Source organism: Nycticebus coucang, chromosome 12 (assembly GCF_027406575.1).
Source record: "Nycticebus coucang isolate mNycCou1 chromosome 12, mNycCou1.pri, whole genome shotgun sequence".
Lineage (NCBI taxonomy): Eukaryota > Metazoa > Chordata > Mammalia > Primates > Lorisidae > Nycticebus > Nycticebus coucang.
The window spans coordinates 55,226,051-55,239,866 of NC_069791.1; the positions used below are offsets into that span (position 1 = coordinate 55,226,051).

Genomic DNA, 13,816 nt, shown 5'->3' on the forward strand with positions numbered 1-13,816 from the left:
TTTAAGAAATTATAAAATAAAGAGCAAACCAAATCCAAAGCAAGCAGAAGAAAAGAAGTGAGATCATAGTATAAACACATAAAATAGAGAATAGATATAATAGAGAAAGCCAATGAAAATTTGATTCTTTGAAAAGATCAACAAAATTTATACACTTTAAACCAGACTGACCAAGAAAAAAATAAAGAGCACTCAAAATATTAGAATAGGGGGCTGGCAGAATAGGACATGGTAGAATAAGACTCTCCACTAATCATCACCCTCACCCCAGAGACATCAGTTTAGCAACTCTTCAAAACTACCTTTGCTAGAGCTAAGGAAGCCAACTGAGAGATTATAATACCTGGCTGTAGTACAATACTAAGAAAAGATGCATTAAAGAAGGTAGGAAGAACCGTTTTTATATTACCCATGTCACCCCTCCCCCAACCCCAGGTAGCCCAGCATAGGGAGAGATACTCTTCAGCTGGGAGAAGGAGACAATTGTGAGCACGAAACTTGGTCTTGGACCTTAACACTAGGCTTACCCCAATAAAACCTAGCACCAAGCAGACCCTCCATGGAGCCAAACTCCAAGCAACTACCCATAGATTGACACCAGGCCCACCCCAGAACCATGCTGGCCACTCTGCAGCCCTAAGTTCCAGAACCGTATGGACTCAATCTGCAGTTCATCCACCACTTAACTGACCTCAGCAGCTCCTGACTTCAGACAACACTCAGCAACAGGCCAGCCCCAGTAGCTCCAGGCTCCAGAACTAGAATGGACTCCCATGTCTCCAGGCTTTAGGCTTACTCCAATAACAGACCAGATATTGCCACCCTAGTCATCAGGCCAGCACCCAGGGACACAGGCTCCAGGCTGGCCCCTGTGGCCAAGTGTTTGAGACTAGCCTGTGCAACAAAGCAAGACCCCATCTCTGAAAATAATGATGATGATGATGATGATGATAAGGCTCCAAGATTGCCTAGCACCAAGCCTGTGTCCATCCTTTAGGGAACCAGGACCCAGGCTTACTGCACCTTAGACTTAAGCTATAGGCCTGTGCCAGAACACACATGTTCCAGACCCATCTCAGTGCCTGGCTAACCTCTGCAAAGTCAGACTTAAAGTCCCCCACAGCACCAAGTTAGCCCTTGTGGACTCAGGCTTCAGGCCAGTCCCCAGCCCCCCGTCCACCCTAGCAGATCCAGTTAATAGGTCTACCACAGGAGATCCAGGCTCCAGGCCCACCCACCTTCTGACCCAGGCACCAGGCCAGCCAGACTAAGAATTTCTGGATCATGCCAAACAGCCTGCCTAAAAACTTTGAATGGGATGACTGGTAAAGTGTTTTCACAGCCAGCCTGTGATGATTAAAGTAAGTACCTACTTTTTTACAAAGATGCCAATGCATGATCATAGCAATCAAGAAAAATTGGGGAAATATGACATTTCCAAAGGAACAAAACAAAGTTCCATGACTAACTCTAAAGAAATGGAGATATATGGGCTTTCTGACAAAGAACTTAAAGGAAATTCAGCAAATTTCAAGAAAATTCAGACAAAGTTAAGGCTGAGCACAGTGGCTCATGTCTATAATCCCAACACTTTGGGAAGCTGAGGCAGGAGGCTCACTTGTGGCCAAGAGTTTGAGACTAGCCTGTGCAACAAAGCAAGACCCCATCTCTGAAAATAATGATGATCATGATGATAATAATAATAATAAATTAACCACACATGGTTGTACATGCCTGAAGTCCTCACTACTCAGGAGGCTGAGGTAAGGAGGGTCACTTCGGGCAGGAGTTTGAGGTTACAGTGAACTATGATCATGCCACTGCACTCCAACCTAGATGAAATAGCAACACCTTGTCTCTAAACAAAAATGAAGTTAAATTGTCCCTGTTTGCCAATGACATGACCTTAAACATAGAAAAACCTTTAAAAATCCACCAAAAAACTGTTAGAACTAATTTGTTAATTCAGTAAAGTTGGAAAATCAAGAGACAAAAATCAGTAGTCCTGCTAACTACCTAAAAAAAGAAATCAAGAAAACAATCCCATTTACAATAACCAGAAAAAAATACTCATGAATAAATTTAACCAAGGAGGTGAAAGAATGTATTCTGAAAACTATAAAATATTGATGAGAGAAATTAAAGAAGACACAAAAGGTGAAAATATATCCCACGTTCATGAATTGGCAGTAGAAATACTGCGAAAATGTCCACACTGCCCAAATCAATTTGCATATTCAATGCAATCCCTATCAAAATTCCAAAGACACTTTTTATAGAAATGAGAAAAAAATTCTAAAATTTCTGTGAAAACACAAAAGACTAGCCAAAATAATCTTTAGCAAAAAGAACTAAGCTGGAGACATCATACTCTATGACTTCAAAATCTACCTACAAAGTAATAGTAATCAAAACAGCACAGTACTAGCCTAAAAATACAGACCAAAGGACCAGAATAGAGAGCATGGAAATAAACTCATGCACTTACAACCAACTAATTTTTGACAAACATGTCAAGAACACACAATGAGAAAAGGACCATCTTTTTAGTAAATAGTGTTGGGAAAATTAGATTATCCACATACAGAACCCTTACCTCACACTATGTACCAAAATCAGCTCAAAATCAATTAAAGACTTAAACATAAAACCTGAAACTGTAAAACTACTAGAAGAAAATAGAAGGAAACATCCCTATGATTGGTCTGGACAGTAAATTTTTTGGAAAATATCACAAGCAAACATATCAAAGCAGAAAGCTTCTGCACAACAAAGAAAACAATCTAAAGAGTGAAGAGACAATCTATAGAATGAGAAAAAATGTTTGTAAATCATACATCTGATAAGGGGTTAATATACAAAATATTTAAGAAACACAAAACAATGGACACAATGGCACACCTCCTGGGTGAAAGGCTCAACTACAACTTGGAATTTTCCTAATAAACACAAACAATGTAACCTAATGGTATGTACCCTTATATTAATTTGAAATTAAAAAAAAAAAAAAAAAACAGGCCAGGCACAGTGGCTCATGCCTGTATCTGAGCACTTTGGGAGGCCTGGGCAGGTAGATTGCCTGAGCTCACAGGTTTGAGACCAGCCTGAGCAAGAGTGACACCCCATCTGTAAAAATAGGTAGGCGCTGTGGCAGGCAGCTGTAGTCCCACCTACTCAGGAGTCTCAAGCAAGAGAATTACTTGAAGTGGCTGTGAGCTGTGATACCACAGCTCTCTACTGAGAACAACAAAGTGAGACTCTGTCTCAAAAAAACACACACACACACACACAGATAAGTTGATAGCAAGAAAACAAATAAAAATCGGGCAAAGGGACCTGAATAGAAATTTCTCAAAAGAATATTGCAAATGGCAAAAAAAATATATGAGAAAAATGCTCAACATCGCTAATCATCAGGGAAATGCAAATTAAACCCACAATGAGCTATCACCTCATACTTGTTAGAACGGTTATTATTAAAGAGTGGTAACAAACATTGGTGAAGATGTGTGGGGGGGGGGAAGAACCTTTGAGCACTTTTGATGGGAATGTTTATCAGTATAGCCACTATGGAAAACAGTATAGAGATACCTCAACAATTAAAATGAGAAACACTGTATGATCCAGCAATCCTCCTACTAAATACCTACACAAAGGAAAAGAATCCGTATGTCATGGAGATAGCAGCACCACCATTCACCCGTGCATTAAAACATTATTCACAATAGTCAAGACATGGAATCGACCTAAGTTTCCATCAGCAGATGACTGATAAAGAAAATGTGATACATATACATGATGGAATACTATTGAGTTATTTTAAAAAAAGAAGGAAAACCCGTTATTCTAGACCACATAGTTGAGTCTGGAGGACTTTATGTTAAGTGAAATGAGCAGGCACAGAAAGACAAATACTGCATGATCTCACGTAGACGTGAAATCCAAAAAAGTTGAACTTACAGAAGTGGAAAGTAGAATGGTGGTTACCAAGAATTGGAGTGGTGGATGGAGCAGGGTTGGGGAGATGTTAAATGCAAGAAAATAAATAAAAATTGAATACGGAATTCCAATGAGATCAGAGGAAGATCACATGATCTTATATGTATAGAGATAATAAGTTCAAGAGATCTATTGTACAGCACAGTGACTACAGTTAATAACAATATGTAGGATTCTTAAAAAATGCTCATACATTGATTTTGTGTTTTTAATCATAAAAATGATAACTACATAGATTAATGTACTTGTTAATTAGCTAAACTTAAGCCATTCCACAATGTATGCATACAGAGGGTACAAAAAAAGGTATACACATTTTAAGAAAAGAAAGCACTGTATTAAAATTATAATACTCAATATTATATGCTCTGTACTGATAACAAAAGAGGAATGCAAGTCACCTCTGATCACCTCTTATAATTGCAGAAGTCAAATATGACCTGACTATTAAATTTTAATACAGTTTTTCCTTTCTTAAAATATGTATACATTTTTTGGGCACCATCTGTATTTTTTTTCCTTAAAAAAGCTGCTTTATTGACTTAAGTGGCAAATTTATAAAAAGTGAACATTTCTGGATCTATTAAAAATTATGATGTATATCAACACAATAATTGTGTACAGTTCATGTAACATTCATACTGTACTCTAGTAAACACCATCTGTATTTTAAAACATCGTGTTGTACACTATAAGTACAAACAATGTTGTCAATTTAAATAAAGTAAAATAAAATGTTAAAGAAAGAAAACAATGCTATTTCCAATGGCATCAAAAAGACAAATAGGAATAAATTTAACAGAAGAAGAGAACAACCTTTACTTTGAAAAGTCAAAGTATTATTGAAAGAAATTGAAGAAGACCTAAATAAATGGAGAGATTTCTTCTGTTCATGCATTAAAAGACTATCATTGAGATGCAATCCTCCATAAATTGCACTACAGATTCAGTGAAATCCCTATCAAAATACCGCAGGTTCCGGGGCCTGTCGCTCAGTGGGTAGGACACCAACCCCATATACCAAGGGTGGTGGGTTCAAACCTGGCCCTGGCCAAACTGCAACAAAAAATAGCCGGGCATTGTGGTGAGAACCTGTGGTCCCAGCTACTCAGGAGGCTGAGGCAGGAGAATCGCCTAAGCCCAGGAGTGGGAGGTTGCTGTGAGCTGTGATGCCACTGCACTCTACCCAGGGCGATAAAGTGAGGCTCTGTCTCTAAAGAAAAAAAAAAAAAAAACAATTAAATTAAAAATATCCCAGGTTTCTTTTCAGAGATTAATAACTAATTCTAAAGTTCATATGTAAATTCAAGGTCCCAGAATATAGAAAACAATCTTGAAGAAGAAGAAAGTTGGAAGCCTCACATCTTTCTATTTTAAAACTTACTATGAAACTACAGTTATTAAGATAATGTGTCACTGGAATAAGGATAGACTTATAGTTCAGTGGGTTAGGATTGATATTCAGAAATAAACCCTTATATTTATCACCAACAATAGTGCCAAAATAATTCAATGTGGAGGATGGGCAATTCACTCTTCAACCAAAGGGCGCTAGGACAACTGGATAGCCACCCGGAAAAGAATAAAGTTGGATCCCTATGTAACACTACATACAAAAATTAATTTAAAATTAATCTAAAGGCCTAAATTTAAGGCTAAAACTATGAAACTCTTAGAAGAAATCATAGGCGTGAATCTTTGTGACTTTCCATCAAGCAGTGGTCACTTAGATATGACACCAAAAGTACAAGTAACCGAAGAGAAAATAAATAGTACATAATCAAAATCCAAAACTCTTGTATTTCAAAGAAGACCATTAAAAAAACAAATAGACAACCCACGCAATGGAATAAAACATTTGCAAATTATATTTCTGATAGGAATTTGTATCTAAAATATACAAAGTACTTTGCAACTCAATAATAAAAAGGTAAATAAAACAACTTTTAAAAGAAGAAAGTCTCGGGCAGCACCTGTGGCTCAGTGAGTAGGGCACCATCCCCATATCCCAAGGGTTGCGGGTTCAAACCCAGCCCCAGCCAAACTGCAACAAAAAAATAGGTGGGCATTGTGGCAGGCACCTGTAGTCCCAGCTACTCCGGAGACTGAGGCAAGAGAACAAGAGAATCACCTAAGCCCAGGAGTTGGAGGTTGCTGTAAGCTGTGACGCCACAGCACTCTACCGAGGGTGACAAAGTGAGACTCTGTCTCTAAAAAAAAAAGAAGAAGGAAGTCTCCAAATATACATTTCTTCTCGTCTTCATTTCTTTAAAGAAGATCAACAAGCAGCCAATAAAAGCATGAAAAGATGCTCAGCGTCATTAGGCCTCAGGAAATTTAAATCAAAACCACAATGAGGTACCACTTCACACCCAGTAAAATAGCTATAATTAAGAAGACAAATAAAAATAAGTGTTGGTGAGTGTGCAGAAAACTCTGAACTCTCATACACTGCTGGAAGGGATACAAAATGATGGAGTCACTTTGGAAAACAGTCTGACAGTTCTTTGTAAATCTAACTATAGAGTTATCACGTGACCCAGCAATTCTATCCCTAGGTTACACCCACGAGAAATGAAGACATTCGTCCACACAAAAACTTGTACAAGAATGTTCACCGCATGGCTCGGCACCTGTAGCTCAAGCAGCTAAGGCGCCAGCCACATACACCAGAGCAGGCAGGTTCAAATCCAGCCCGGGCCTGCCAAACAATGACAACTACAACCAAAAAATGGCCAGGCCTGGTGGCAGGCACCTGTAGTCCTAGCTATTTGGGAGGCCGAGGCAAGAGAATCACTTAAGCCCAGGAGTTGGAGGTTGCTGTGAGCTGTGATGCCACAGCACTCTACCCAGGGTGACAGCTTGAGGCTCTGTCTCAGAAAAAAAGAATGTTCACAGTGGCGTTATTCATAATAGTCTAAAACAGTGGTTCTCAACCTTCCTAATGCCGTAATGTATTTTCATTGTTAAAAAGGGGTCACAACCCACAGGTTGAGAACCGCTGGTCTAAAAGAAGAAACAATCTGAATGTCTACCAACTGATGGATAGGGAACAAAATGTGGTAAATCCATACAAAAGAATATTATTTGACAATGAAAAGGAATGAAATCTCCATACATGTGATAACATGCATCATACTTTAAAACATTATGATCAGTGAAAAAAGCCAGTCACGAAAAATCCCATATTACATGATTCCATTTTTATGTGAAAGATCCAGAATAGGTAAATCCGTGGAGACAGAAAGTAACTCAGGGGTTGCCCAGGGGCCAGGAAGCTGTGAGAAATAGGGAGTGGCTCTAATGGGGTTTCTTTTTAAAGTGATGAAAATGTTTTAAAATGGATTGTGGGGATGGTAAGCAACTCTGTGAATATAACAAAAAAGAAACATTAAATTGTACACTTTAAATGGATGAATTGTATGGTGTGTAAATTATATCTCAACAATAAAATTATGAGGGAAGTTGGGAGAGGTAGAAGGAGAAAAAAACGATGGGAGAGGGAAACAGAAGGGGAAGGAGAGAGAAGACACTTCAAATTAGATTAATAACAAAGCGGAATCGGGCGGCGCCTGTGGCTCAGCGGGTAGAGCGCCGGCCCCATATGCCGAGGGTGGCGGGTTCAAACCCAGCCCCGGCCAAACTGCAACAAAAAAATAGCCGGGCGTTATGGCAGGCGCCTGTAGTCCCAGCTGCTTGGGAGGCTGAGGCAAGAGAATCGCGTAAGCCCAAGGATTTGGAGGTTGCTGTGAGCTGTGTGACGCCACGGCACTCTACCGAGGGCGATAAGGTGAGACTCTGTCTCTACAAAAAAATAAATAAATAAATAACAAAGCGGAATCTAAGCCGAGAATTCAGGGAAAAGTAGGGAAGAAAGTAGAGCTATGAACTTTGGGTGACTGGCACACGACCTTTCTCAGCCTCAGTTTTCTCTTCGGTAAGATCATTCATTAAGACCCATCGATCTCTGTTTCTCTGCATCAAACTTTCTAAAGGATCTGTTTCTCTGATACCTCTGCTCATCTCTGCTCTTCTCCAAGGGGCTGTGAATATTTGGACCAGTCAGCTATATACCCTGAGTGTCATAAAACAGATTGAAAACAAGAACTCTGCTTGGTCAACCTGCACCCCTTCTCCATCAGCTCCCCACTACCCCAACCCTCTGACCAACCCTTGACCTCCACTGCTCCCAAAGCTCACTCCCAAATCAAACAGATCTCTTGGAGCCCTCCCTGATCCATCCCACCTGGGATCTCGTGTATCGGGGAGGGTGCGATTGAGGGGCAAGTGGTTGCTGAGGTACGCATTGTAACCAAACTCCTGGAAGAGGTCCTGTGCCTTTCTCTGCTGGGTCTCGGAAAGGTCATCACCCCACTGCTTGAAGAGCGGCGAATGTGGGAAGAGCTTCATGTGGGATGTGTGCTTCCTTGGTTCATTCGACTTGAATTTCACTGCTTTTCGGACATCTGTTGCCCTCTGTAGTGTGTGGTTCACATGTTCTTGTTGCTTCAGAGCCAATTTTATACTTTCTTCTGCAAATGAAGAGAATGGGGGTGTGGAAGAAAACATTTCAGCTGATCCTCAGTCACCTAGGCATTGCTTTCCACCCTAATTTCCTTGAAATGGTTTACTCTTCAAATCCTGAAATTTACAAGCTCTTGGCCCAGAGGATGTGCTATGTCAAAGGAATTTGACAGAACCATGCAAGGCTGTCCTGAAAAGGCATGCACTCGATACATATCTCTCCCTTTAGCGCCATCAAAACCTACTTGTCTGGCTTGGCGCCTGTAGCTCAGCAGCTGAAGCACCGGTCACATGCACTGGGGTGGTGGGTTTGAACCCAGCTTGGGCCTGCCAAACAACAATGACAACTACAACAACAAAAATAGCCAGGTGTTGTGGAAGGCACCTGCAGTTCCAGCTACTTGGGAGGATGAGGCAGGAGAACTGCTTAAGTCCAAGAGTTTGAGGTTGCTGTGAGCTTTCATGCTACAGCACTCTACTGAGAGTGACATAATGAGATTGTGTCTCAAAAAAAAAAAAGAACACCAGTCCCACAGCTCCTAGGCTCCTCTAGGGATTAACTCACTGTCATCTAAGAAATATATTGACAAAAAACTAATGTTTTTCACAATTGTGTCTGAGAATCATTTACATCAGAACATCAGTTGTGATTATTTAAAAATGTAGATCTGGCTCTGCGCCTGTAGCTCAGAAGCTATGGCGCCAGCCACATACACTGAGGCTGGCAGGTTCAAACCTGGCCCGGGGCTGCCAATCAATAATGACAACTACAATGAAAAAATAGCTGGACTTGATGGTAGGCACCTGTAGTCCCAGCTACTTGGGAGGCTGAGGCAAGAGAATCGCCTAAACCCAAGAGTTTGAGGTTGCTGGGAGCTGTGATGCTACAGCACTCTACCAAGGGTGACATAGTGAGACTCTGTCTCAAAAAATTAAAAAATAAAAAATAAATAAAAATGTAGCTCTCCAGACATATCCCAAAATCTGCTACTCAGAATCTCCAGATCAGGTGGGGATATAGGCAGGGGAAGTTACGAGAATCTACATTTCTCAAAAAACCAAGGAGAAATTCTTCTGTACAGTAAAATATGAGAAACATTGTATTACACTACTGGTGGCTAACAAAGGCAAGTCTGTTCTAACCACCACCACCATCATCCACCTACTCCTTCACTTCCCATGCATTTGATTTACCAGAAACTTTGACATTGAACATGTCCTCGTCCTGCATTTTCCAACTTGCTTGGTTATAAGAAAGTCTTCAAAAGTTTATTAAAAACACAATATGCCCCCCAAAAAAATAAAAGGAAAAAATATATAGAATCCCATGCAGCCACTGGAGACTCTGACTCATTAAGTCTGACACTGAGTCTAGGAATCTATATTTTTAACAATTGTCTAGATAAATGGTCACATTAATTTGAGAAATATTGCCTTAACTCAAAACAATGAACCAATAGTGACAGATCCAAGCAGAGGACTTTTCATGTACAGGAGATCTTGCAGGATTCATGAAGTATTAACTCATGGATAAATAGTATTTGGAAAATGGCCTACAAATTTCACTACTCTTTTCTACCCATTATTTACTTCACCTTTACAATAACCCTGTAAGATTGTGCTGGGGAGTCTTAGCACAAGTGCTCTGAACTCCCTCAAGCTCAATCTGTGAACTCAACAAAAAGAGAAAAAGTAACAATTTTAGTGTTTAGTGACCGTGGCATGCCTTGCCATTAAACTCCACAATGGTGGTCGAGGCACTCTGACATTGGATCCAATTAGTTCCCGCTAATCCTCCCCTAAATCCCCACTAAATTCCACCAGACTGACAGGATCAACTTTTTTTTTTTTTATTAAATCATAGCTGAGTACATTGATATGATTGACAGGATCAACTTTAGCCAATCCAACATCTCTCTGCAAGTTAGTAGAAGCCACCCCTTTTTCTCTGGATGATTACAACGCAGGGTCACCAACTTGGTGAGGAGATAGTCCTGGAATAGAGGCAGCTCCATGGCTTGGGGAGCAGAATGTGGGGCCAGATCTTAGATCTGTGTATAGCCCCCCAAAAGAAGCAGGGAAGTTGTGTAACTGGTAGGAGAGCATGTTTGGAAAGTGGCATAAGACTGGCATACGAAAACTCAACTACGGAACTGCTTGAGGCAAAAAGAGAATGATCAAAACAAACTGGGAAAGAAAAATAAGTGCTAGGTCTACAGATTTGCTTTCCAGAAAATTGCACTACAATAAAACTTAAAAATTAAGATATAAAAATATCTTAAACAGAAACTTGCCCAGCCCCAAAGGAGAGACGCCTGATGACATCACGCTGGTGGGGCTTGGAGCAACCCTGTGGAGGTCCCAGCAAACTGGTGCAGAGTCACTGATCCCTCCCTCAATAGGGACATAATTATCAGTATGTGTTTGCTTTCACTCTTGGTTGTTTACATAATTTATCTAAATATCCTTGTTGAGTGATGGTTTTCTTCAGTCTTCCTGGAACCCTGGAGATGGACAGCAGCCAAGATGACAGGCAATGAGCAGATCTTCAGTTACAGGGACCCCTGCAGGGCAGAAGAGCATCGGCGACCTAGACTCAGGGCCCAGAAGACACTTGAGGTTCATCTCAGGCGGGGGCAAGTCTCTCAGGTCGCACCATCTTAGAGTGAATAAAATGAGGGAGCACCGAGAATGAAAAGAAAAGGAAAACCCAGGCATTGCAAAGGACAGGGCAATAGACTGGATGGCTCGGGATGGCTCTCCATGGCCCGTTGTGTCCCAGTTGAAAGAGTAGCTGGGCATTAGGTCCGACTCCTGCTATTTTAAGGTGTGAGAGGGCTGAGCCGGTCTGATGAGCCTTGGGAGGGGAGAAAATTTAGGTGTGGTCTGAGTGTTGTGCTAAGGCGTGCCAGGGGTGTTGGATCAGCACCTGGGGCCACGGGCATCCTCCCGAGGAAGCCACACTGAGCGCGTCTGCACAGGCAGCGTCTGACTCAGCCGGGTGAGCCAGGGCCTGGGGAGCTGACTCCTCCCTTCGTTCCACCCACTGTCTTGCCCTAAATCACCGTTCTTTCATCCCTGTCTGTCTGTCCTCTTCTCTCTTTCCTACCCTCACTCGTTCATGTATCCACCTAGTGATTTCTATGTGTGCATAGAAATGCCTGGTAAATGAGACATTCGTGGAACCAGCCCTCACAAAACCTGTCTTCTGGAAAATTGTACCACGAGAAAACACATTGAGTCTTATCAGGGGGAGCTAGAAGATGCTCTGGGTGCTTTCTGCCTCCTCCTCTCTCCTTTTATGCTTCCCCCATCTCATTTTATTTAATGTTTTCGCTCTTATTGTCCCCATGTAAATTCTTCCCCTCTCTCCCCAGACTCTCACTTCTCTGCTCCTTCTCCCATTCCTTCTCTCCTCTCTCAATGGCCTCCTCTGTCTCTCCCATTCCCTGATGTCTTCTCTTTCTTCCTTTTTCTCTTCCTGAATTTCCTTCCATCCATCCCTCTGCCTCACCCCAAACCCGGACAACACTAAGTTCTCACTAAAAAAGACTTTCCACAACTCCAACCCCATGTGCAAACATGTGAGCAGTCACTTCCTTGCTCACACAGGCAATACCCCCCTTCAGGGTTTAGCACTTGATCCCTGTCACCTGGGAGGCAGGGTGAAATTGCTGCCTTCCTCACTGAAGTCAGAAGCACAGAGACATAAAATGCAGAGGTGTTACAGTTCCACAGTGAGCCAGAATTACAAACAAACCTCAGAACTTGCAGAAATCTCACCCTGAACTTTCAACGAAGAGGTTAAAATTTGGTGGGTATCAGTTTATAGATCGCTCTCTGCCTGTGTTTCACAAAACCCTGTGAGGTCAGGTAGATATCCATCCTTATCTATCATCATCTCCATTTGCAGACCAGGAACATGAGGCTGAGAGAGATAAGCTCTGAAAGTCACACAGCCAAGACAGCCCTATCAAGATTGATCTTAGGTCCTCCAACAGGGCCCTGTTAATTCATGATAGGAACAAACAGCAAAATGGAATTGAGATCTATGCCCTGTCTTTAACAGCCCACGTGGCACAGGGACCTAAGAGCAGGGCCGTGCCTACACATTCCTGAGGCTCTCAGGGATTCTAACTCTGCTCCTTGCTGCAGGTCTGTGGATGTGATCGCGCGTGTGCACAAGCACACATGCACACACACACCACTCACATACACACACCCCTGCCCGACCCCATACTGTTTGCCCTAATTCCCACTTCTGCTCACCTAATTCTCAGCACGTATCTCCCTTCTGGAGGCACAGGATTCAACACCAGATGCTTCAGTGAGCAAGTGAAACATGACAATGTGACCTCTCACCGGTTTCCTCTCTCCATGCCCCCTTTTTTCTAAGTGCCCATCAACACACCACACACACACATACACACACACCCGCACCAACACATCCCCTCTAAATTAGTGCTGTGAACTTACTCAGATGCTGCAATTCCACCTCCAAGCTGGAGAGTCTCTTAATCATTGCCCCATCTGGTTCAGGCAGAGACAACTGGAGCTCCCGGTGGGGATCGCCCAGAATCAAGTTCTGGAAAGCTCCTTTAGCATAAAGTGCCAGAAGGAGATTGACAATGACCAGAGTCAGGCCAATGCAGAGGACTTTGGGGAATTTTCTCCCGAATACCATCTTCTGCCTGCGGCACATCCACTCCCCATAGGGCCACATATGTCACTGTCAGGAAAGGCACAGATCGGAGCCAGCCAGGCTTTGTTCTGGGCATGGACAACACCCTGCCAGGGAAAGCAGATGTTCTCTGGCCAGGAACACCCTTGCTGCTGCCTGGCTTCTCCCCGAGCAGTGCCAGGTGTGGGGAGTGTGCTGTGGCAGCCACCCAGAAACAGGTAGGTCACCTGAGCACACCTCGCTCTGTCTCAGAGTCAGGTGAATGCAGCTATGGCGAGCTGCCTGGGTGAAATGCTTTCCTGTCTGTGTTTGGTTTCTAATGTTCTCTGTCCCTGAGCAAAATCACCGGAGAGATGCTGGTAGGGCATGTGTCGTCTGGTCCCGTGGGTACAGAAGGAGAAACTAGGATGAGAAAGGAATCCACAAAATGGCAAGTACTGTACACTTTTTGAGAGCAAGGATCTAAATGCCCCTTTACCTAACTCTCCAGGATCTTGAACATAGTAGGTTTGCAAGAAATGTTTGTTCAACAGACTCCTGCTGGTTCCAGGGGCCTCATTCATTGCCTGTCCCTCTGCAGGTGGAGAATCCTGGAGGCGGAGTCAGGGCTGA

At 42.5% G+C, this 13,816-nt stretch overlaps 1 protein-coding gene across 3 annotated transcripts in view; it reads right to left on the bottom strand.

Moving 5' to 3' along the window:
- The window catches only part of GALNT8 (polypeptide N-acetylgalactosaminyltransferase 8), a 42,430-nt gene extending 29,109 nt beyond the window's left edge, over window positions 1–13,321 (bottom strand). For all 3 annotated transcript variants that reach the window (XM_053554810.1, XM_053554808.1, XM_053554809.1), the window contains exons 1-2: window positions 13,000–13,321; window positions 8,246–8,531 (exon numbers count right to left, since the gene is read on the bottom strand). In XM_053554810.1, coding sequence (XP_053410785.1) covers window positions 8,246–8,531; window positions 13,000–13,246 — 533 coding nt within the window. In that variant the 5' untranslated portion in view covers window positions 13,247–13,321. The remainder of the gene's footprint in view (window positions 1–8,245; window positions 8,532–12,999) is intronic.
- Between the last annotated feature and the right edge of the window lie 495 nt (window positions 13,322–13,816).